This window comes from Amphiura filiformis, chromosome 1 (assembly GCF_039555335.1).
Source record: "Amphiura filiformis chromosome 1, Afil_fr2py, whole genome shotgun sequence".
NCBI classification, from domain to species: domain Eukaryota; kingdom Metazoa; phylum Echinodermata; class Ophiuroidea; order Amphilepidida; family Amphiuridae; genus Amphiura; species Amphiura filiformis.
The window spans coordinates 85,808,550-85,831,988 of NC_092628.1; the positions used below are offsets into that span (position 1 = coordinate 85,808,550).

Genomic DNA, 23,439 nt, shown 5'->3' on the forward strand with positions numbered 1-23,439 from the left:
ATTGCTTTTCTGGTTAAGACGTTGAAACAAATCATGTCACATGTTTGCTTGTTTGTTTGTTTGTTTGCGTGTTTGTTTGTTTGTTTGTTTGTTTGTTTAAACGGGAGCTCCGTGTTACAATTGGTTTTCTTTTTTCGCCCATGACAGTGTTTGATTGATATAATTTCCTGCCGGTTATAGATTTCTGTGCTTTTCTGGTTAAGACATTAAAACAAATCCTTTCTTGAACAAAGTCATCAGGACTGTTTATAGTAGAATTGTTAGTTGTGATTTTGCAAAGTAAAGATCACTTGACACCACTGTTTATCAACAAAGGCGAGGGACTCGTCTATCGATATGCTCGAACGAGCCGCTACACTGTTCAATGGCTTTCTTGTATTGTATGAAATGTGGCGGGCGATTTAAAATGCACATGCCCTTAGCAGACTACGATGCGTACGCACACTGCAGGGCAAAGAACAATGTAAATTGTCATAATGCGCGCGCATACTGCCGGGCAATGACGTCACATGCCAAGTGGTCTATACGATTTGTAGAATGAACGTTTGCAAAACATCAAGGTGTTCATTTATTTTCAATAATATATTGATCTAGACAATGAAAATCTTTTTTTAGGTTGCTTCGACCAAGAATACCTCGTCTACCCTTAATAATGTCAATTCACTTTCTTTCAGGCTGACCTGCAACTGACAGAAGAACAAATTGCGGGTAAGAATCAGTTAGCTGTATAAATAACATTTAATATCTTGCAAATACCCCCCTACCCCCATTCCATTATCAGAGTAAAAAATAGGAAACACTTGAAATAAGTACTTGAGTATAACAAAATAATAACCTCTCCTAGTCCATAAATAGAATGCAATTGTGAAGTTTAAATCAAGCCATCTTGACTGAGTTACCTTGGAAGTACAGCTAAAACATAGAATATTTTCCCTAACAATTACAAAATTTCTCTTTGCCTTTCTAGAATTCAAAGAGGCATTTTCCCTCTTTGATAAGGATGGCGATGGTACCATTACAACTAAAGAGTTAGGTATAGTGATGAGATCGCTAGGTCAAAATCCTACCGAGGCAGAACTGCAGGATATGGTTAATGAAGTAGATGCTGATGGTAAGGTTTTCGACGTGAAAGATGTACAAGTAATCATGGTTTAAACGATTGTTCCATATCTGATATAGACACAACTTGGAATGTATACCCACATTATATTGTCTGCTATATAGCATCAGAAAAGTAAACATAATTGCAGAAACCACATGTCCAACTACCAAGTTAAGGTTGCTTTCGGTATTTAACTAACATAGAAAATGGGAAGTTGATAGAGGACGGAACACGTCGAATTCGAGTTGATGTAAGGACATTCGTAATAAGTATCATCATAACAATGCAATAAAATTATATTGTACAATGAAGGGATCACACCACTAAGTCAAGTTTCTATTCTTTTATGTGTTAAAAGGTACCCAAGAAACCATTTTCCGAAAAGTTTATGATATATTCTACCCTAGAACCAGCAGATTTTTCGCAGTTGTGCATCGAACATGATGTAAACCATACCAAACTCTAGAGCTCAGTGCTTATATGTTGTGACATCAGTTGCTCCATGGAACCAAAAAACCTTCATAAAATTTCAGAATTGTAGTAGTATTTTTCATCTTTTTATGCTCAGATAATGTGAAAAACATCCACAGAGCACAACAAAAATTGGCATAACAGCCTTTATTTCAAACTTGTTTTTTTTTTTTCATTTTAATGCATCTGGTATGGTCAGCGAATTAAACACTGGTTCTTAATTCACCAGTCAGAAAGGGTTGGACCCGATTTAGTGGTGTGATCCCTGAAGTGCACATTATCTTGTTTTGATGAAACGTTAAGTTCAAAACCAAAATGTACGATCTTATAATATGAAATATTGGTTTATTTTTTCAAACCTGATTTTTGTCATATTTGTAACGTTTACATATGTACCAACCTACACCTAAATGGAAACAGCCAAATGTGTTGTTATTGTTAGTCAACAGGACAATTTGGACATGACTTTAAATTCCCCATAGAACTCCTTGTTAAACTGTAGTGGGATTCATTTCACTTTACTTTGTTATTTCAGTTTAAAATGGACAGAAACTCTTTTGGCAGGTATGACAGGTATTAGTAATATTATTTCAGCATTTTGGGTACAGGATAACAAAATTAAAATGTAACAAAAATTATACATTGTGGCTTTAAGAAATATTGCTGTGATAAAATATATATGCCATGAGGAAAATGTCAGTATGTCAGAAATTGTCCTCATATTGACATCTTTGAGAATACGTAATCTTTGTTTACGTATATTGTAATTATGCTATAGGCCAGGTCATACATATCAGCGCTTGAACTGACCATTAGCAAGTGCAAAGAATACCGGGAAAGAATATTACATCAAACATCCCAGCAAACACAAAAACGTTTTTAAACGTTTTAAATAAGTTATACTTTGGCTTTTAGTTTAGGTAAAAACGTTTTAATAACATTGAAATGTCGGGTTATATAAAGGTCATGAAAACGTTTTAAACGTTTTGTATGACAACACACTACAACAATATTTCTAAAAAAGTTTCTAAAATGTTATTGTAAACTATTTTTGCAAACATTTTTTGCCAAATATTTTGTCAACACTTAAATAACATTATGTTAAAATATTTTCCCCAGCAAACACAGAAATGTTCTTAAAATGTTTCCTTCAAAACGGTTTAATAACATTTAAATGTCGGGTTATACAAAGTTCATAAAACGTATTTAAAACGTCATTGCAAATATTTTGGGCTAACATTTTTCGCAAAATATTTTTCAACCCAAAAATAATATTCTGTTTAGAATGTGTCAGGTTTTCAAAAATGTTTTTGGAATGTTATTAAAACGTTTTTATACCCTTTATATAACCCGACATTTAAACGTTTTCTGTAAAACATTTTGTGTTTGCTGGGCAGTAGATTATCAAAAATGTTTTTCAATGTTATGAAAACGTTTTATACCCTTAATATACCCTTTATATAACCCGACATTTAAACGTTTTCTGACAACATTTTATAACCTTTTGCGAATGATGTCGAAAACGTTTTGTGTTTGCTGGGATAGTCGTAGACGCGGCGTCAATGTAGACGTCAAATGTCACTTGTATCTTTACATGATCATCATCACGAGAATATCAATATTATAGTGCACTACGCACATGCACAACGCCTAGACGTTGATCCACAAGCCTCAGCACACTTTACAGGTTGTCGCTGACCACTACGGCCCCACATCATTCCATAAACCATTTAACAACAAAATGTAGCCGTCTAATTTCCCTTTTGTATTATACGCAGCTAACGGTACAATAGATTTTCCTGAATTTTTAACAATGATGGCTCGCAAGATGAAAACGAAAGATTCAGACGACGAAATCAAGGAAGCCTTTAGGGTATTTGACAAAGATGGAAATGGTTTCATTAGGTAGGTATGATAGTCCTATGAAGTGAACCATTGTCAACCGAAGACCAACAGTTTATCGGACAACTTTTACTTAATTTTTCCCCCAAAGACCTAACATTGTTTTCTTCAGTACGAAAGGTCAAAATTTACAAATAATGCTCGGCTTTTCCTCCCAGCTACAAACACTTTAAATAAATATCATTAGATTTGAAAAGCTTACTTCAAGGACTGTTAAATGTTAAAAATCTCATATATTTTTAATATTTTGCCATAAATTTTGTATTATATCGCGAATTTAAAAAAATCAGCGCTCTTTAGCACAGTCATAGTTCATTGAATTTACAACCATATGACAAAACAGGCGAAAATAGTAACTTTTTTCACAAGATTTGCAATTTAAAGAGAATTGGCCATTGCAATTTGAAATGAAGCTATTATGGACACTATAAGTGTGCTCTTCCATTTAATGAAATAAAATTTGAAAAATATTGTAGGGAACACTTGAGGTTTTGACTTACTTGAGGTTTTGACCTACATCAAGAAACATTGTGCTTGAATAGGTCGTTTTCAACTGATTTTTCACATTCTCGTTGCTATAAACGTTGACGGAATGAACAAAGGGTTTTTAGCGGTAAGTGTTAGTTTTCGTTTGATATAAAGAATTTTCTGATGGGATGAAGGGAACATTCGGGATTTTGACAAAAACCAATCACAGATGCCGTATTTTCCACTAGTTACCAGCTAGATCTCACACAGCTCTTATAATGCTCTTGTAGTATAAACACAGACTGTATAGAGGCTGCGCTAGAATCGATGTGCTTGAAAAAAAATCTGTGTACTCGGGTGCATCGAGGTGGAAACTGTGCGTAGATGCATTTATAAGAGAATCGTTTTGTAGCCAAACCTATTCATATGAAATAGCGATGGCATCGATTATCATTTATCAAAAACACTCATGATATTCTTTTTTGCTTCGTTTTTATAATCATGTGTTTATAGATGTCACGGCTATTTACCCCATCTACAGCTGAAGGGTACCAATTAGAATCGTCTGTAGTAGACGGTATAGACAATTATTTAATAATCCTTAATATCATTTTATGACAGTAATGCAGAACTTCGACATGTAATGACAAATTTAGGTGAGAAATTGACAGACGAGGAGGTAGATGAGATGATTCGCGAAGCCGATATTGACGGCGATGGACAAATCAACTATGAGGGTAAATACTTCGAGTAAATAGGCCTATACCGTAAAACCTCGTCTACAAGCATATAGAGTGCTTCTGATGAAAGCTAAATTATTACATGCGCCATTATGGAGTTTGAGCAAATAAATTATAGATCCAAGAATATACAAACAAGTATTATTGTAAGACCAATCTATTGTATTGGTATATTTACGCTTGTTTCGTATTAATTAAACTTTCATCAAAACACTATACATTATATATGTTTGTAGACGCGGTTTTACGCTATGACCTCTGTATTTTCGAGACTAAACCAATCATAAATTAAAACAATTAGGTTAATTGTTTAGCTGTAAGTCAAAATAGTCAAAATCCAATTTACAGCCTTTATAGAACAGGGGTCATTTAGCTGCACGTAGCTAGCTACACGTTATGACACCGAAAGTTTGCCATAAAAAGGTAGGCCTACCCCCAAACCGCGACACATCTCGGTATACATTCAACCAGGGAGAGAGGGGTATTTTCATGCTGATATCATGGTCAACAATATTATATGGTTGTGTCTGAAACCTTCAGTTTTCAGCTGGGTTATGATGCAAATGACCTTGAGTACCGGACACTTCCGGTATAGATGACAATCGGCGAGGAATGTCCTTTATGATTCTGTCCCAGCCGTGTGAAAGTTTGGCCCGGACGCCTCCTCCACGGTTGAGTGATGGTTGCTCGGCCCTCACCCAGATGGCCTCTTTCACGCCACGCTCAAACCACCGCTGCTCCCGATTTAAAATCCGGACATCCTTGGTGTCAAAATGGTGTCCGCTGGCTTTCAGATGAAGAAAAACTACGGAGTCGTTTTACAAGAGCTGGCTCTGCGATGTTGTTGCATGCGATTAAGAGGTTGGGCGGTTTCTCCTATTAGGAGTCCTGACATTTTGGATGTGTTGAGAGCACTTTATCTCCTATAGTACAAATACATTAATGCTGTAATATTACCATGATTGCGGAACTATTCCATAGAAATAATCTATAAAACTATGTAAAATTACCGTAAGAATATGAACACTTTCCATATTCTTAGGGAAAGTGAAGTGTTTCTAACATTGTCTAAGGACATGATAGATTATTTTTACGAACAGTTCTGGCATCTTTAGAGATTTCCTTAAACATGTTCAATAAAGGTATATAGCTTGGCTGATAGCTTGGCCACACAGACGCGATAATTACACTGGGGAGGCATTAAAGCACATCAATATCAAGACCATGAAGACCACGATCATATCTTAACCGAATATAATTAAATTTCGTTTCTTTTACAGAGTTCGCGAAAATGATGATTACCAAATAAACAGACGATGGTTTAATACGTGGTGTACATAAGATGATCTTCCATATTCCACACAGACCGATATCCCAGTACTGTAATAATGTATATCCAATATCATACATCAAAAATGTATTGCCCGTGAGACAAAAGATATTGTAGACATTAATGTTTGCCGATGACATGGACTTTCAAGTTCTCTACCAACGTAGTGAAAAGATCCATTTCATTGCTCAAGCTTAAAGCATGCAAATATCGGCAATTTGAGTGCTTTCTACATCTCAAATATAGAACTAGTTTAATATAGATTCAAATATAATTATGTATCAGATGTTTATAATTGTAAAATTATTGTTAATTTAAGTGCTGAACATATTCTAAAACCGTGTTCTTCCAATTCAAACAATTACTAGTAAGGCCTAAAAAAATAGTTTGATTGGCGTAACCCGACCTACCCTAAAATTATGCCCGACCCTAGACTTTCCTTTTTCTTTTTTTTTTTACAAAAATAAAAATAAAGGAAATACAAAATTTAATTTAAAAAAGAAGAAGTAATAAAGATCCAAGGCTTTTATCAAATGCAATTTACAGCTTTAAAAGCTGCATTGGTAACTTTGGTAACTTTTTATCACAAAGAATGTCATTGAATACTAAAAAACATTTTAAAAAAGTCCCTACCTACCTACCTTATTTTTTTTTATAATACGCCAATCAAACAATTTTTAGGCCTACCTTAAAGGTACAATCTTTAGTAGCACATAATCGACGACAGGAATACCAAAATGACAATACGTACACCTGAATCAGCTACTGATGATTTCGACGTCCGTTTCATATGACGGCGTATCAGACAAATCTTACAAAAATTTCAAGAAAATGATTTTTTTAAGTTGTCTCTGTTCTCTTAAAATATCGTTGTTTATGCAGATACGACACCATAAAGTACATAATGTTGTTATGTTAAACGGAGAATTTAAAATAAAGTACATACGACGAAATTATTTACTAGTAATTAATTATCTCACTATAAATTAACATGATTAAGCAACCACCATAGATAGGATTTGGTAATTATAAAGAGTGTTGTCTAGTTATTTATTCTGCCAAATTTAACGAAAATTTTAAAAATGTCAGATGTGCAGGTGTCAAGGTGCAGCAGATGAACCTATTGCATTCCTGGTATATGCATTCAAGATAGCCGACTTTATGAAGAAACGCTGATACAATTAAGTCTGAATTCCTAGCGCGGATGGCAGATACTTCAATGCCAAAAGCAAAGGTCGCGCTTTATCGTGTAACAACATTTCTGAATAGAACCAAAGATACTCAATTGAGTATCTTTGATAGAACCGAATATTGTGACACGTGGAAAGATGACACAACCACATGAACAGTCATTCTTAATTTGTAAGTTACTTAATATACAAATTCAATCAATAACCTTTACGTACACGTTAATGGTGGTATCACTTTGTCTTATCCAAAATCACTGGATACCACTGTTTGGTATGGTACCGATCAATATAGCTGTATTCTTCAGCGTCCTCCTTATTTTTACAAACTCTGTTAGTAAATTGACTTATTTCAACGTTTTCCTCTTGCCAAACACCATGAATACCGCGTATCGTAGTTATCACATCAAGCTTAATCTTCCATGCCGATTATTTTGTGTATTATTTTTGTCTTTATGTATATAATACGTGTTGTTTTTTTACCAAAATCTCGAAATAAAAGTAAGACATAGATAACACCACATTATGTTCCAATGTTACGTTATCACGTTATTTTGTTTCTCTCAAGAATTCACGGGCGCGAGCCGCGTGTACAGAAAGCTACAGAACTGGGCGCATTTACAGTCTGGGAAACGGAAGCGTGTTACGTTAAATTAAAATTCAAAGGCGTTGGACCCTGGGGCCAGATCAGCGAAACCCCGTAGATTTTTATAGTGGAAGGTACATGTCATCTTGTCGACGGGCCTAAATCCGTCGATTGTAATTATTGTACATTTTGCGCAAGTTGCGGTTAGCTACAAATCTGGGCGGTGTATTAAGGGTACTTGCCCATCAATTTCATTCAGGGGCGTGTTTGAAAAACGGCACAGCGCATTAGTAAAAAGAATAAAAAATACTAAAAAATTTTCACCAGGGTTCGAACCACTGCCAATTGCACTATGAATGCTAAAGATGCCTACTGTGCCACGGTGACTGTGGTTAACATTCGGCGATTTTCAAAGATATACATATCAACACGTTTCTAGTGTATTGAAAATCAGATTTTGGTAGGAATACAGTCATAGAAAGACATATGACTCTACTTGTCTGTTTGTTTTTCATTTAATACAAATTAATTTTGATGAATTGAACTGGTACGACTCTTAGGATTCGTGATAAACGACGATTAATTTTGTAATAATAAAATGAAAACGCTGGGTCACTCACGACGTCATTTGTAATTCATGTCAAAACCTGGGGAGGACCACACACATCCGTGTTACTGTATACGTGCGCAATCTATACTCAATGATCCAGACAATGCCGTTTGAATATACCGCCCTTATGTATGCACCTGCTTGACGCATCTTGTCACTTGCGGGAAGCCTAATAGCTTACAATAGATACCCCACCGTAAATTCATTACCTCGCTGTGCCATTATATACGCGTAGTGTACGTACTTTTGAACCATATTTTGTTCAAAAATGATAGGAAGGGACTGTTTTCATCTAAAATGTTGGTTATCAGCAGATGCTTAATGATACCGGGAAGTGTTGCAGAAAGGTAAGCGTACTCTTTATTTATTCAAAATATCACATATCAATGAATTTAAATTGGAAATCCAAAAAGGAAATGTCAGGTAAAAATTCTCACCTTAGAATTATTGTGAAATAAAATCAAACCAAATTTAGGCTCCGCAAACAACGTCCAATTATTCCCATTGGTGTTTGCTACACGTGCATATAATAAATTATGATTTGGGCTAATTTGAGAAGAGTTAATGCCTCGAGTTTCAAAATACACCGAGTGATGTTTTTTGATCAAAAACATCGACAATTCAAGACTCTGTAAAAACAAATCAAGAATTTTCTGGGATAATTGTAACTAAGTATAATGAAAGTTATGATCTAAGCTACCAGATGCATCATTCATTTCCTGACTATGATATTTAGTTGTGGGAAAAGATTACTTTGATGTTTTGGCGGGATTATTTCCCTGTAGCATGTCGCCTGAATGTTTAGTGTCACTGCTACAAAAGTCACGTCCTAATTGGGCTATTCCAGAAAATAGATGCCCCCCCCCCTATAGAGGAGTTCGGATTTCCGGACTTTTTGTCTAGTCATGATCGTTGGAAGTCCAGATTCAAGTGTCCGAAGCCAAATATATTTTCCCGGGATATTTTCCAGCAGAAAAATAGTTCAAAATCAGACAATTCTGTGATAAGTTAATTCATTTAATTGCATTTCCAAGCTTTTTTAAATAACATTGGCAGCTGGAATTCCAGTCGTTTTCAGAAAGCAAACTCGGATATCCAGTCATTTCTTTTCTTGAAAAGTTACTCCTCTATGCACTGATTTTCTGGAATAGTCCATTCACAGTCACGAGGTCCCATAGCCAATTGAAACCCTTTTTATATGGAAATTCATTAACCAATCAGAACCCTTGGAAAACAAAAATAATAACAAAGATGAATACTTTGATGGTTTTAATATAGTTTGAATTTAGACAAAACAAATAACAAAAATTCCGGGCAAAAATTACATTTCAAAATGTGTGCATATCCGAGTATAATGAGGTTCAACGTGTTCAATAGGTACACACGCGTTACGCAGTGTTGAGTTTTACCATCGTCACCCTTCCATAATCTAATCCCTGCGTATCTTGTAATGTTTCATGTTGTTTATACTTTACAAAATGAAATTCTTTCGACGTCGTTCACTTCTTTGCTTCCGTATTCATTTATACTGCTTATTTTGTTTTTCATTTCCCGTGGGTATGTGCGTGGCACTGCATCATTTACGCGCGCGACGTACACTCGATTCGAAGAGCAAACAATCCCGGGCCAAAAAAATATTAAGGCGTTAGGTCATTGTTTCGGATCCTATTCTAACCCTAACCCGCCAGGGGCTTTTTGGCGACGGGAAGGGAAAGAAGGAAGGAATAAAGAGAGAAAACAAAGAAAGAAGTTGTTTGCTCCGGGTGGGATTCGAACCCGAGACCCCTCGCATGCCAAACACTGGCTCGGCGACACTTTGCCACGGGTCTTGGCCTATATATCACCAGTGGTATAGAGAAATTCAGTGTCCAAAAGTCTGCGTGGCACCCCCCATACAAGGTTTTGGAAGGCCCCCCCCCCCCGGCTCAAATATGACGTTTAATTTTGTTGTTTTTTATGCTGCTGTTTTTGTAACTATATTTTAGCTGCGTAGATAATTATTCACCCCTCCCCCTCTCGTATGAATAACCCCGAGTTTGGCAATGTCCATATGTGATGCGATCAAGCAAAATCAGTCGGAACTCGGACATAATTTTGAGATATAGCCAAAGAAAATATTTCCTTTTGTTTCCTGCTGTTTTGGAAACTCTTTAATTGCTCATAATATCGTTGGAACTGGTTGTTCAATTTCAATGGGGATTTTATGTAAAATGCAGCTTTGTAAATGCTGTTTAATATTTCTGAGTTCCGACTGATTTTGCTTGATCGCATCACATATTTGGACCCAACTGTTGAATACCAGGAACAAGGCATGAATACTTTATTCCGCATTTTTTTCCGATCTTGGTCTTTGCGAGGATGTTTTAAAGCTGGATATGGAAATTAAAATTATGACACTGTACACCATCCGCGATAATTAACTTTGGAAAAGCACCCCGGCTAAACAAGGATTTAACCCTTGGCTAAAACGATACCCTAAACAGGTATCACGCGCGTACGCGCCTGTTTTCACACCCTAAAAAGGGATTTTATTCCTTGCATCAAATTTCATACCCTAACTTTCATTTCCGCGTATTTAAAAGCAATTGCAATTTTGCTACCCTTTTTCCAATTTTTCATGTTTTTGACACTCTAAACACGATACCCGCGTATCGTGCCTACACACGAAAAACTACCCTTTTTACGCGTTTTTATTATCGCGGATGGTGTACAGGCCACAATGAGAGTGACCCCCCCGCCCGCCCGGGCCTTTACGCTACTGTGTATACAGGTTTTAAATTCAATTTAGTTCAGTTTGCAAGCACAAAACTTTTGACAGTATTTTCTAATTTTAATTTAACCGGGTATTTTACTTATTCCTAAATTTTAATTCGCTTCAACGATTTTGGTAGGGACTTGTGGGATAGAATATACAGTAATTTTCGACGCATTGCAGCAGTGAACAGACCAATAGCTACCAGTCTAACCTTACTTTTAGTCACAAACAATAACTTAACCTTGAATGAGTACGCACTACTAAGCACATCAATGGTAGCAATACTATTTTGCAGCTTGCATAATTTCATTCAACGCCAAACCGTATTGTAAACTGACAATTAAAGTGAAAATTACACTTAGATTATAGGATTTTTACGTACCACATTAACTTTTAACAACCACAATATTGATAAATTTGTGTACATGTTAAATCTAAACGCGAATTTGGTACTCAGGATTAACAATCTATATTTACGGGTTGGTTGATGATTACCAACATTCAATAACACTTTATCGATCACTGCTAGAAATATATAAAATCAACATTTTTTAGTTATAATTATTAAAGTAATACTAGTAATAACTAGTCCTGTGTGGTCACGTGTTCGAGAACCGACACCTCCGTTCACGTGGGTTTTATTTTCACACATATCCTCTTCAAATCGTGTTATCATTCATTTTGGAATATAAGTATAAAATTCTATTACAAAAATGGTAAGTACATTTAGTAATTGTTACATGTATAACTGATTTTTTTCCAGAAGATCTTGGAGCCTTTCAACTGTTAAAACCCTGTATTCTTGCACCTGTTGCTTTCGTGCATTACATGCATTAATGTAAGTGTATGGTTTCCTGTCGGTTATCATGGTCATACAGTATGCTATACTGTATATCAGAAGGATATCCTCGTATTCAAAATCATTGCTTGTATTGGTTAAGGGCTACTACACCCCTGGCCAATTTTGTGCCTATTTTTGCATTTTTCTCAAATATTATAGAGCATTGGTGACAAGTAAGACATGTATATTATAGGGGCAAGGACTACATTTGCTATACTGGAAATTTTATTTCAGCACAGACAACAGTTGTGGAGTTACAGTCAAAAATGAGGGAAAACCAATATTTGATCAATAAATCAATAAGTACTTGCCTTGAGTTGCTGATGTTTTAGTGCAGTAGTTGTAGTCCTTGCCCCTATAATATACATATCTTACTTGTTACCAATGCACTATAATTTTTGAGAAAAATGCAAAAATAAGAAAAAAATTGGCCAGGGGTGTAGTGCCCCCTTAAGCGTTGAAATAAATGGTATTGTGTTACAATTTCTTGTTTTTCTGAGAATTTGAAGGGTTCTTAATCTGTATGTGAATTGACATGGAGATACATACAAAATCAGGAAATGCATAATTTAAACAACTTAAATGCATACATGAATGCGTATCATATGTGCGTATTTGTGCCGGGATTTGTGCGTTTGGTCAGATTTATGCCGTCAGATGTAACTTGCTGGTCGACCTCTTTATAATTAAGTTTCTAATTTATATAATATTACAATTTAATTTCTTCCAGGCTGACCAACTGACAGAAGAACAAATTGCTGGTAAGAATCAACTAGTTGTATAATTATCTTTCCCCTTAACACCCCACCCAAAATCAAATACGCATAACATATAAAGCACTAGTTCATAAATACATGTACCATGGTGGAATTGACATGTGTAAAATTTGAATAAAAATAATCATCTTCTCTAGCTAAAATAAAGATATAAGCAAGTATAAATTTCTCTTTGCTTTTCTAGAATTTAAAGAGGCATTTTCCCTCTTTGATAAGGATGGCGACGGTACCATTACAACTAAAGAGTTAGGTACAGTGATGAGATCGCTAGGTCAAAATCCTACTGAGGCAGAACTGCAGGATATGATTAATGAAGTAGATGCTGATGGTAAGATTTTCGACGTGAAAGATGTACCAGTAATCATGGTTTAAACGATTGTTCCATATATAGACACAACTTGTATACGGTATGGTATATATACGATATGGTTCAATGCATAGGTACCGTGTGAACGTACCAGTGCAGCGCGGTATATTCAAAAATTATTTGAACTTATTGCTATATGGTAGTTAATCCGATTACTACATAACTTCGCCAGTGTATACTAATGGTATTTATACTCTGGCAAAGTTATGTAATAATCGGATTAACTACCATAGCAATAGGTGAAAACAATTTTTTAATCTACCGCGCTGCACTGATACACGCGGTACCTCTGCATTGAACCTTATCATGCTGATCACTCGCACCTGTAAGATTAGTATCTTTGAAAAGACCGGTATTGTATCAATCTATGATTGCAGACATACAGGCAGGTATTACTAATATGTGACCATTCAGCACAACTGAGCCCTGAAGTCGCCAATCATCATTTTTGAGATATTCAACCAAAATATTTTGCTTGAAATTTTTAAAATTTTTAACATTTAAGTAGTGAAAAATCAATAAAACAGTCAATAAATCCTTTGTTTCCTATTGTTTATTCTTAAGTTCAATGGAGCATATCTCAATAGTGGCACTGGCGACATCCGGGCTCAGTTGTGGTGGATAGTCACATATTATTTCAGCATTTTGGGTCAGGATAACAAAATTTAAATGTGACCAAAATCATACATTGTGGTGTTAAGAAATATATGCCATGAGGAAAATGTCAGAAATTATCCTCATATTGACATCTTTGACGAAAAATACCATGATTACGTAAACTGTAATTATGCTGTAGGCCTATCTAAGACAAACATAATCGTATAGAAGTCTTAGGTCATCGCCGCTTCAACTGATCATTTGCAAGGGCAAAGATATTACAACAAACATAGTCGCACGTCAATGTAGACGTAATGGCACTTGGATTTTTTACATGATCACCATCTCGAGAATATCAGGGAGAATGTTGTTGTCTAATTTCCCTTTCGTTTTATGCACAGGTAACGGTACAATAGATTTTCCTGAATTTTTAACAATGATGGCTCGCAAGATGAAATCAACAGATTCAGAGGAGGAAATCAGGGAAGCGTTTAGAGTGTTTGATAAAGATGGAAATGGTTTCATTAGGTAGGTATAATAGTCCTATGCAATAAACCATTGGCGATCGAAGACCAACAGTTTATCGGACAACTTTTCCCCCAAAATACATCCCAGCTACAAACACTTTAAATAAATATCATTAGATTTTGAAAGTTTACTTCAAGGACTGTTAAATGTTAAAAATATCTTATATTTTTAATATTTTGCCATAAATTTTGTATTGTATCGCGAATTTAAAAAATTCAGCCGTAGATTGGGTCATATCAGCTTGTAAGCCCTCTTTAGCACAGTCATAGTTCATTCAATTTACAAACGTATGACAAAACAGGCGAAAATAGTAACTTTTTGCACAAGATTTGCAATTTAAAGAGATGTGGCCTTTGCTCATTGAAATGAAGCTAGGATTCTGGACAATATAAGTGTGCTCTTTCATTTAATGACATAAAATTTGAAAAAATATTGTAAGGAACACTTGAGGTTTTGACATTTAAAACCTACATCTTGGTCAAAAATTGTGCTTGAATAGGTCGTTTTCAACTGATTTTTCACATTCGCGTTGCTATAAACATTGACTTGCGTCATCTGTTGACGGAATGAAAAAAAAGGGATTTTTAGCGGGAAGTGTTAGCTTTTGTTTAATAAAAAAAACCGATCACAGATGCGTATTTTCCACTAGTCACCAGCTAGATCTCACACAGCTCTTTTAATGCTATGCACTCAACCGTGTAGTATAAACACAGACTGTGTAGAGGCTAAACTCGCTGTGCTTGAAAAAATCAGTGTACTCGGGTGTATCGAGGTGGACACTGTGCGTAGATGCATTTCGTTTTGTAGCCAAAACTTTTCATTATGAAATAGCGATGACATCGATAATCACTTGTTAAAAAAACGAGGTCAAAAAGGAAATCATGTGATTTATATAAAACACTTGTGATATTCTTTTTGGTTTCGTTTTATAATCATGTGTTTATGGATGTCACGGCTATTTACCCCATCTGCAGCTAAAGGGTACCAATATTAGAATCGTTTGTAATAGACGGTATAGACGATTATTTAACAATCTTTAATATCATTTTATGATAGTGCTGCAGAACTTCGACATGTAATGACAAATTTAGGTGAGAAGTTGACAGACGAGGAGGTAGATGAGATGATTCGCGAAGCCGATATAGACGGCGATGGACAAGTCAACTATGAGGGTAAGTACTGCGAGTAAATAAGCCTATATGACCTCCGTTTACAGAACCAACCCTTTAAAGTTTGTTTCGCCACGCATTTTCCCGGGGGGGTCTTCAAAACTTGTTGCTGACTTAATCTATAACTACTTTTTGCTGTTTTTGCTACCCATCAGTATACCAATTTTCAACCAAAAACACCCCCCAAATCACCCTAATTGGTCGCTTTTAAGGGCACTTGTGTCAATTGGGCGCATTAGTCTTCACTGAAACCCCACCCATCGATATATATACCAAAAAGGTATGGCAAGCCATTAGAGTCACAACGTGCAGGTATTTACGCGCAGCTTATTTAAAGCTACGTGCAGCCGTTTTACCAATAAGTCATACATTTAATCACATGGTTGGGTTTTTACCTGCGCGTGGTATAGTATTAGCTATCCTCTTTCACATTAATTATCTTGTAATTAATTTACGGAATTAGCTAACGAACGAGTAAGGAATCACAGCATGTCCCAAGAGAACATGTTGCTAATGCCCGACTAAAATGATACATAAATCATATCCAATATAGTGAGTGTTTGCAAGTTTACCCCGTGTCTTATGGTACAGCGTATAAAGCAGAGCAGGGGATCTGAAGGTCAAACAACAACTACTACTGATGCAAAGCGCTGTGTAAAGATATTGCAGCGAAGGTCACATGCCGCTGTAGCTTGTGTTAATATGGACAGAGTAAATATAGAACAATCTGTTCAAATATTACTTAGCACCTATACCATTTTATTGCTTATATCAACACCGTAATATTTGCGATAGAGGATAAGTTGCACTATGCCACGTGCAGCGAACTACTCAATTATGTGATTAGAAGGAAGATTTTGATTGGTCATTTAGCTGCACGTATATGGCAAGCTAAGCGGCTCATTACGTGGAGATGGCTACGCGCAGCTTATTTAAAGCTACGTGCAGCTGTTTGACCAATCAAAATAGTCAATTTAATCACGTGGTTAGGTCGTTAGCTGCGCGTGGTATAGTGTTAGGTATCCTCTTTCACAATTATTATATCGTGTAATTAATTTACGGAATTAGCATAGATAACGAGCGGGTAAGGAGGCCAAATCACAGCACGTGTCAAGAGAACATGTTGCTAATGCCTGGCTAAAATGACACAAAGCATATTTATTTAGTGTTTCCAGGTTTACACCGTGTTTAATAGCAATACTCGGGCTGTATTAGCCGTGCATGGGATATGAAGGTCAAACAACAACTACTTCTGATGTAAAGCGCTGTGTAAAGATATTGCAGGGAAAGCGATATCATTATCACATACCACTGTGTAAATATGGAGAGAGTAATGGGTCATCATTTTCGTCGGAACGGGAGGGGTCCTAAATTTTAAAAAAGTCGGCGTCAATAAAATTGCGGCCCTCACTATTTCGGCATCAAAAATGTTATGACCCCCGGCTCCCACCACCGATACACCTTACCCCAACAGACTAAAATTGTATTGAAATCAGTCTTTTTGAATACAATAAACACATTATCTGTAGTCATCTTGTGACTCCCTACATTTTGTCATTATGACCACCTCCCCCTTATTTTTCTTTCTAAAACAGTATGACCCCCTATATTTGGGACCCCCTTCCGAAGAAAATGATAGCCCCCTAAATATAGAACAATCATCATTCTGTTCAGATATTACTTTAATAGCACCTATACCATTTTTGTGCTGATATACTACAGATATTTTCATTTACAAAAATTAACAACGTAATATTTGTGAGAGAGGATGTTTACATCAGCTCCACGTGTTTAAAACCGCGAATCTGATTGGTTAATAAGCTGCACGTAACGAGAAAGAAGCTGCGCGTAGCTAGTCCAACGTTCTGACCCTTCTGGCTTGCGATACACGTAGCTTTAAATAAGCTGCGCGTAGCTATAGCTGGCATAGCTGCACGTTATGACACCGAAAGCTTGCCATAAAAGGTACCACCAAACCGTTGTACATCCCTGTATACATTCAACCATAGACTATCTACTGTCTATGCTTCAACCGGGGGGGGCATTTTCATGCTGATTTCATGGTCAACAATACAATGGTAAATTTTGGATGTGTCGAGAGTACTTAAAATCCTATCATACTGCAGTTACTGTCCGTTTTCCTATACACAATACACAGTGCTCTTTCCATTGACGCGTGACCTCTACAAATAGTGTATGTTAGAAGTATATGATATTTCCTAGTTAACGTCACTGTGTGAAAAATAACCGGCCAATATTTAAAGTATTCACTGAAATTCTAGAAAATATAGTTTTGTAACATGTCCTAAATTTTTAGCTAATTTAGGTGTTTGGAAGTATTCGCACTTTTGTGTTTTAGGAAGGATATGTAAACGACAGATAACACCAAAAAATATGAAGAAATTATTTCCAAACCGTGTTAAGTCAACAATCATTATGTTGCCCATTTTCAAGAATGCTGGTTAACAATAAGCAGACTATTGTCTCATTTCGTGAACAAAGGCCACATACTATTGTTACCCACAGCAGCTGAAAGGAGTATCCCATCATGCATCTGCTTGCTCCATAGCAAATACATACAAAACATAAGTAAGAGCGGCTTCGATATTGAGAGCTATGGATAGTTTCACAATACTTTGGAGATCATATTTTTTCAAACAAAAGTCTTAACTCTTCTGATATAAGCGAGTAATTGAAAGTTGAAGTGAGGGCTTCTGTGTACACTTTCTATGGCATGTGCAGTTCTACTGTGGTACAGCAGAGCATGATGGGATACACCTATCTGCTGCTGTGATTGTTACCTTGCGTATGCTTTATAATCGGTTACCCAACTGAAACTATAATACCAGCTCATTGCGATACCGCACAGGTAAAACAGACACATGTGTTGTGTGCATTTAACCAGAGAAGATCTGATTTAATCAGTTGAGCTGTTTTCAATGAGTGTTATCTTGGTTTAATAGCTTTTAATGGGGTTTAAGTCCTGCAAAGGTCGTGGTGAATTCTACTGTAGACATGACTGCATCATGTGGTACAAACACAATTTGGGTTTGTTGCGAATTTGAGATGTTATTAATGTTTAAAATATTGTCTGATCGGAATATAACTGGCATCTTGTATTTTTTGAGACTTTTTCAAGGTAATTCCTACACTCAACATTGTTAATAATATTTTTAAAGGCCGATATCTCAATTTCCAATTTTATAATACCATAACTTACTAACTCAATATCTTCGCTTGGAATGTCCTATTTCCGGGAAAACGGCGTTGTGGAGCAACATATCTAGCTATACTTAAGATAATGTAAAAACCTCAAAATTGATAACCTGTCCAAAAGTGTCTCCTTTTGATATTTATGCTGTAATATTACCATGATTACGGAACTATTCCATAAAAATAATCTATAAAACTGGGTAAATTACCGTAAGAATGTGAACACTTTCCATATTCTTAAGTGTTAAATAAAGGTATACAGCTTGACCACACAGACGCGATAATTAATTAATTAATTGGAGGGGCATTAAAACACATCAATATCAAGACCATGAAGACCGCGCTCATATCTTAACCGAATATAATTATATTTCCTTTCTTTTACAGAGTTCGTGTCAATGATGACTTCCAAATAAACAGATGATGGTTACGTGGTGTACATAAAAGGATCTTCCATATTCCGCACAGACTAATCAATATCATACATCAAAATGTATTGCTCAAAAGATATTGTAGACATTGATGTTTGCCCGATGACATGGACTTTCTAGTTCTCTGCCAAAATAGTAAAAAGATCTATTTCATTGCTCAAAGCTTAAAGCATGCAGATATGTCGTTATGTTAAACGGATAATTTAAAATAAAGAACATACGACGAAATTAATTACTAGTAATTAATTATCTCACTAGTTAAGCAACATCAATAGATTTGTAACTATGAAGAGTGTTGTCTAGTTATTTATTCTGCCAAATTTCACGAAAATGTCAAAAATGTCAGATGTGCAGGTGTCCAGGTGCAGCAGATGAACCTATTGTATTCCTGGTATATGCTTCAAGATTGCCGACTTATGAATTCCTGGCGCAGATGGCATATACTTCAATGCCAAGATTTAATGTGTAACAACATTTTCGGTATAAAACCGAATATTGTGACACGTGAAAAGATGCCACAACCAGTCAACCACATGAAAAGAAGAAAAAAAAGCGCAGTGATTATAGTGCGCTACGCACAGGCACAACGTCTAGACGTTGATCCACAAGCCTCAGCATGAACAGTTAATATTCTTAATTTGTAAGCTGCTTAAGGGCTCTGGTATGAGCGTTTGGATAGGGGTTTTTTTGTGTGTGGGACATGAAAGCACATCAGACATATCGAATTGCATTCTGAGTACGAAGAATGTTATAAATCTAATGATATGTACTTACAATGTATGTAGCTGGGATGAAAACACGACGCACAATTGAAAATTTTGACCTTCCGTATTGAAGATATAGATTTTATTCCCCAGAACACCGAAACAATTATGTCTTTTAATAATTTTTTGGTAGGCAAATCCAGTAAAATTGTACTCACTTTCTGAGCTTTCGATGACCGGTTATGTCATCTTGATCACAGATGTCCAGGCTCACTGCACTTCCCGCCGTGGGACTTGGTAGTCTCATTCCCACATTGGGATGTATTCTCTAGATCACGTCTACGATTCGCTGCTAAACCAATCAAGAACCTGTGGGAATGAGACTACCAAGTCCCACGGCGGGAAGTGCAGTGAGCCTGGACATCTGTGATCAAGATGACATAACCGGTCATCGAAAGCTCAGAAAGTGAGTACAATTTTACTGGATTTGCCTACCAAAAAATCATTAATCGTTTGAAACAATCCTACAAATGAAACTCTTTAAAATTATGTCTTTTTGGGAAAAATGTATATCTTCAATATGAAAGGTCAAATTTTTCAAGTGATCGTCGGCTTTATATCCATACATACCATTTAAGTACATATCATTAGATGATTAATTAAACGTTTACTTCGAGGACTGTTATATATAAACAAATTTTAATTTATCAAATTTTAATAATTTGTCATAAAATTTGTATTACATTCTTCGTGTTTAGAATGCAATTCGATATGTCTGACGTGCTCTTATGTCCATACTTTCATAGCAGAGCCCTTAATATACGCATTCAATCAATAAACATGATAAACTTAATGTACATGGTTAATGGTGGAATCCTATCCAAAATCTCTGGATACTGCTGTTTGGTATGGTACCCATCCATATTTGTAGCTGTATTCTTCAGCGTCCTCCTTATTTTATTACTCTGTTAGTAAAATTACTTTGTACGTCAGTGTTGTGGCCAAAATTGTCTTTGGAAATAAGATAATTTGTTGGCCATTGAATCTCCCATTGGTGATCAATGATACATTATTTTCACGACATCTTCGTGAACTGCAGTATCGTAATTTCGTACTGAACCATGTGTTGCTTTAATATCAAGACTTTTCGAATACCGTATTTCAACGTTTTCCTCTTGCCAAACACCATGAATACCACTTACCGTAGTTACCACATAAAGCTGAATCTTCCATGCCGATGATTTTGCGCCATTTCGAAATAAAACTAAGACATAGATAACACCACATTATGTTCTATTGTTACGTTATTACGTTATTTTGTTTCTCTCTCGCGGATACAGAACTGATACATGGTGGGCGCATTTACAGACTGGGAAATGGGAGCGTGTTACGTTAAATAATATTCAAAGGCGTTGGACCCTGAGGCCAGATCAGCGAAACCCCGTAGATTTTTCTCGAGGAAGGTCACAGAAAACACAATAACGTTTGAAAAACGTTTTAAACAAGTTATATTTTGAGTTTTGGTTTAGGTAAAAACGTTGTAATAACATAAAAATGTCGGGTTATAAAAAGGTCATTAAAATGTTTTAAAATGTTTTGTATGAAAGCACACTACAACAATATATTTGAAATGTTTTCAAAATGTTATTGTAAGCTATTTTTTGCGAACAATTTTTGCCCAATATTTTGTCAACACTTATGTTAAAATATTTGCGAACCTTTTGCGAATGATGTCGAAAAGGTTTTGTGTTTACTGGGGTGTCATGTCCAAGGGCCTAAATCCGTTTTCGATTTGCATTGCCTGACGCGGCGCTAACATGTGCGTGGAGGTATACGCACAATGGAAACGCGATGTAGTCTTGGTTCCAGCCGGTTTGTGGTGACAACCTCATAGTACATCTTTTCTGATTGGTTCAGTGGTTAATTGGCAGCCATCACTGGCCATGCGGTGATATAAAAACCACTCAAGTAAAGTTATTATTTTGCCTCCGAAAGGTATTAGTCATCGTGCGCCATTATTCGTGATTACTCCGATTAAAGCATCAGCCGAAATACCCGTATTCCAGAATATAATGAATAGAACTGTCATGACTGTACATCCGGGCGTTTTGCGGCACTCAGGATCAACACCCATTTTGCATCTACTCTTGTAATAGTGTCATTCAGTTGTTTCAGTTTCAGTTGCTTACCAATACCATTCTTGTCGATACGGAAGAGAAAAGAGCTTCGAAGAGCAAACATTACTTCTACCCAAACAATCCCAGGCAAAAACATGCTAATAATATTAAGGGGTTAGGTCATTGTTTCGGATCCTATTTTAACGCCGAGCATTGTTTAGAGGTTAATGACTGTGCATCAGTTCTTTTGAGGGTATTGTGAAATATCTAAACATTGTGCTTTGGAACCGAGGAATATCCCGAGAGGCGCAACCCCGAGGGATATTCCGAGGTCCAAAGCACAATGTTTAGATATTTCACAATACCCAAAAAATAACTGATGCAAAGTCATTAACCTCATTCATAACCGTCACTTTTCACTTTTTAAATTTAATTTACGTCACATTTTCTTGTTTTAAATTTGAAACAAAAGATCATTTTAACTGTATCTTTCGTTTTCCCTGCAAAAAATCGAATAGCCCATAAGGGAAATGCCACTAGCAACCAATCATACTAGCGCGCAATCAGGCGATTTCCAAATACGGCGACCAGCGTCCGCGTAAATTGTTCGAACGCGTAACACGTCACGTAACGCGGTCATTGTAGAGCGTGCTTTTAGCTACGTCACGAGACGCGGTCATTATACTTTTTCAATGACCTACATTTGCGTCCGCGTATTTAAAAGTTATTATCTATGATTGGATCGCACTTGTTGCGTATATTAATAAGGTTATGAATTTAGAGAATAAATGATAGGATTTTGTCTTTTGCCTATCCAATATCGTGTCATAATGGATGGGCTGGCCAATATTTTGAGTAGTGGATGCCGGCCAACAACACAAACTCAAAACGAATTATTCATTGCCGGAACTAAGGTGAGGAGCGCACCAAAACTTTAGAGCGAAGAAAGTGTGCGGAGTGCGTTAAAATTTGATCGTGTGTGCAAAGAAGGCGCGCGGAGTGCGCAAAAATTTTGCATTATATAACGAAAGATTGTGCGCACATTTTGATTGTTGAATTAAAAGAATGCGCGCCCAGCGCGCCAAGATTTTGAGTCACCAGCCCTTAATAATTCTATAACACCCCCTATTTTGGGTGTTAAAAATTATAACCCCCCTCCCCCTATATTCGGTCTAAAAATTCTATGACCCCCCAGTATATTCATGACCTCCCCCTTCCGAAGAAAATGACAGCCCCCTAAGGTGTTTCATAGATATCTGTTTTGTATGCTTGCCATTGTTACTTGCATTTTAATAGTCAGGTAGTTATCTTCGGAACAGCTTAACCTGGTGTTTGTATAAACTGGTGTGAATGTTTGTCCCTGTATTAGCCAAACCCAATTGTTTTTATAGAATATTGAAATCTCGTATACAGATCGAATAATTTACCAGCTGTTTTCACACAAATAATTTCGATGTTATTAATAGATATAGTCCAGAAGGATGATGGGATAGTTATTTACTGCAATGCAGATATATATGATCCAATTAGAGACAGGCTGTTTTA

At 36.2% G+C, this 23,439-nt stretch overlaps 1 protein-coding gene across 1 annotated transcript in view; it reads left to right on the forward strand.

Moving 5' to 3' along the window:
• Positions 1–21,061, forward strand: part of LOC140155526 (uncharacterized) — a 53,214-nt gene extending 32,153 nt beyond the window's left edge. Inside the window, 8 exon segments of the mRNA XM_072178406.1 lie at positions 968–1,111; positions 3,352–3,490; positions 5,320–5,329; positions 12,723–12,753; positions 12,953–13,096; positions 14,134–14,260; positions 15,317–15,432; positions 19,030–21,061. Of these exon segments, the coding sequence (XP_072034507.1) occupies positions 968–1,111; positions 3,352–3,490; positions 5,320–5,329; positions 12,723–12,753; positions 12,953–13,096; positions 14,134–14,260; positions 15,317–15,432; positions 19,030–19,115 (797 nt within the window). The 3' untranslated portion in view covers positions 19,116–21,061.
• Positions 21,062–23,439: the final 2,378 nt, after the last annotated feature.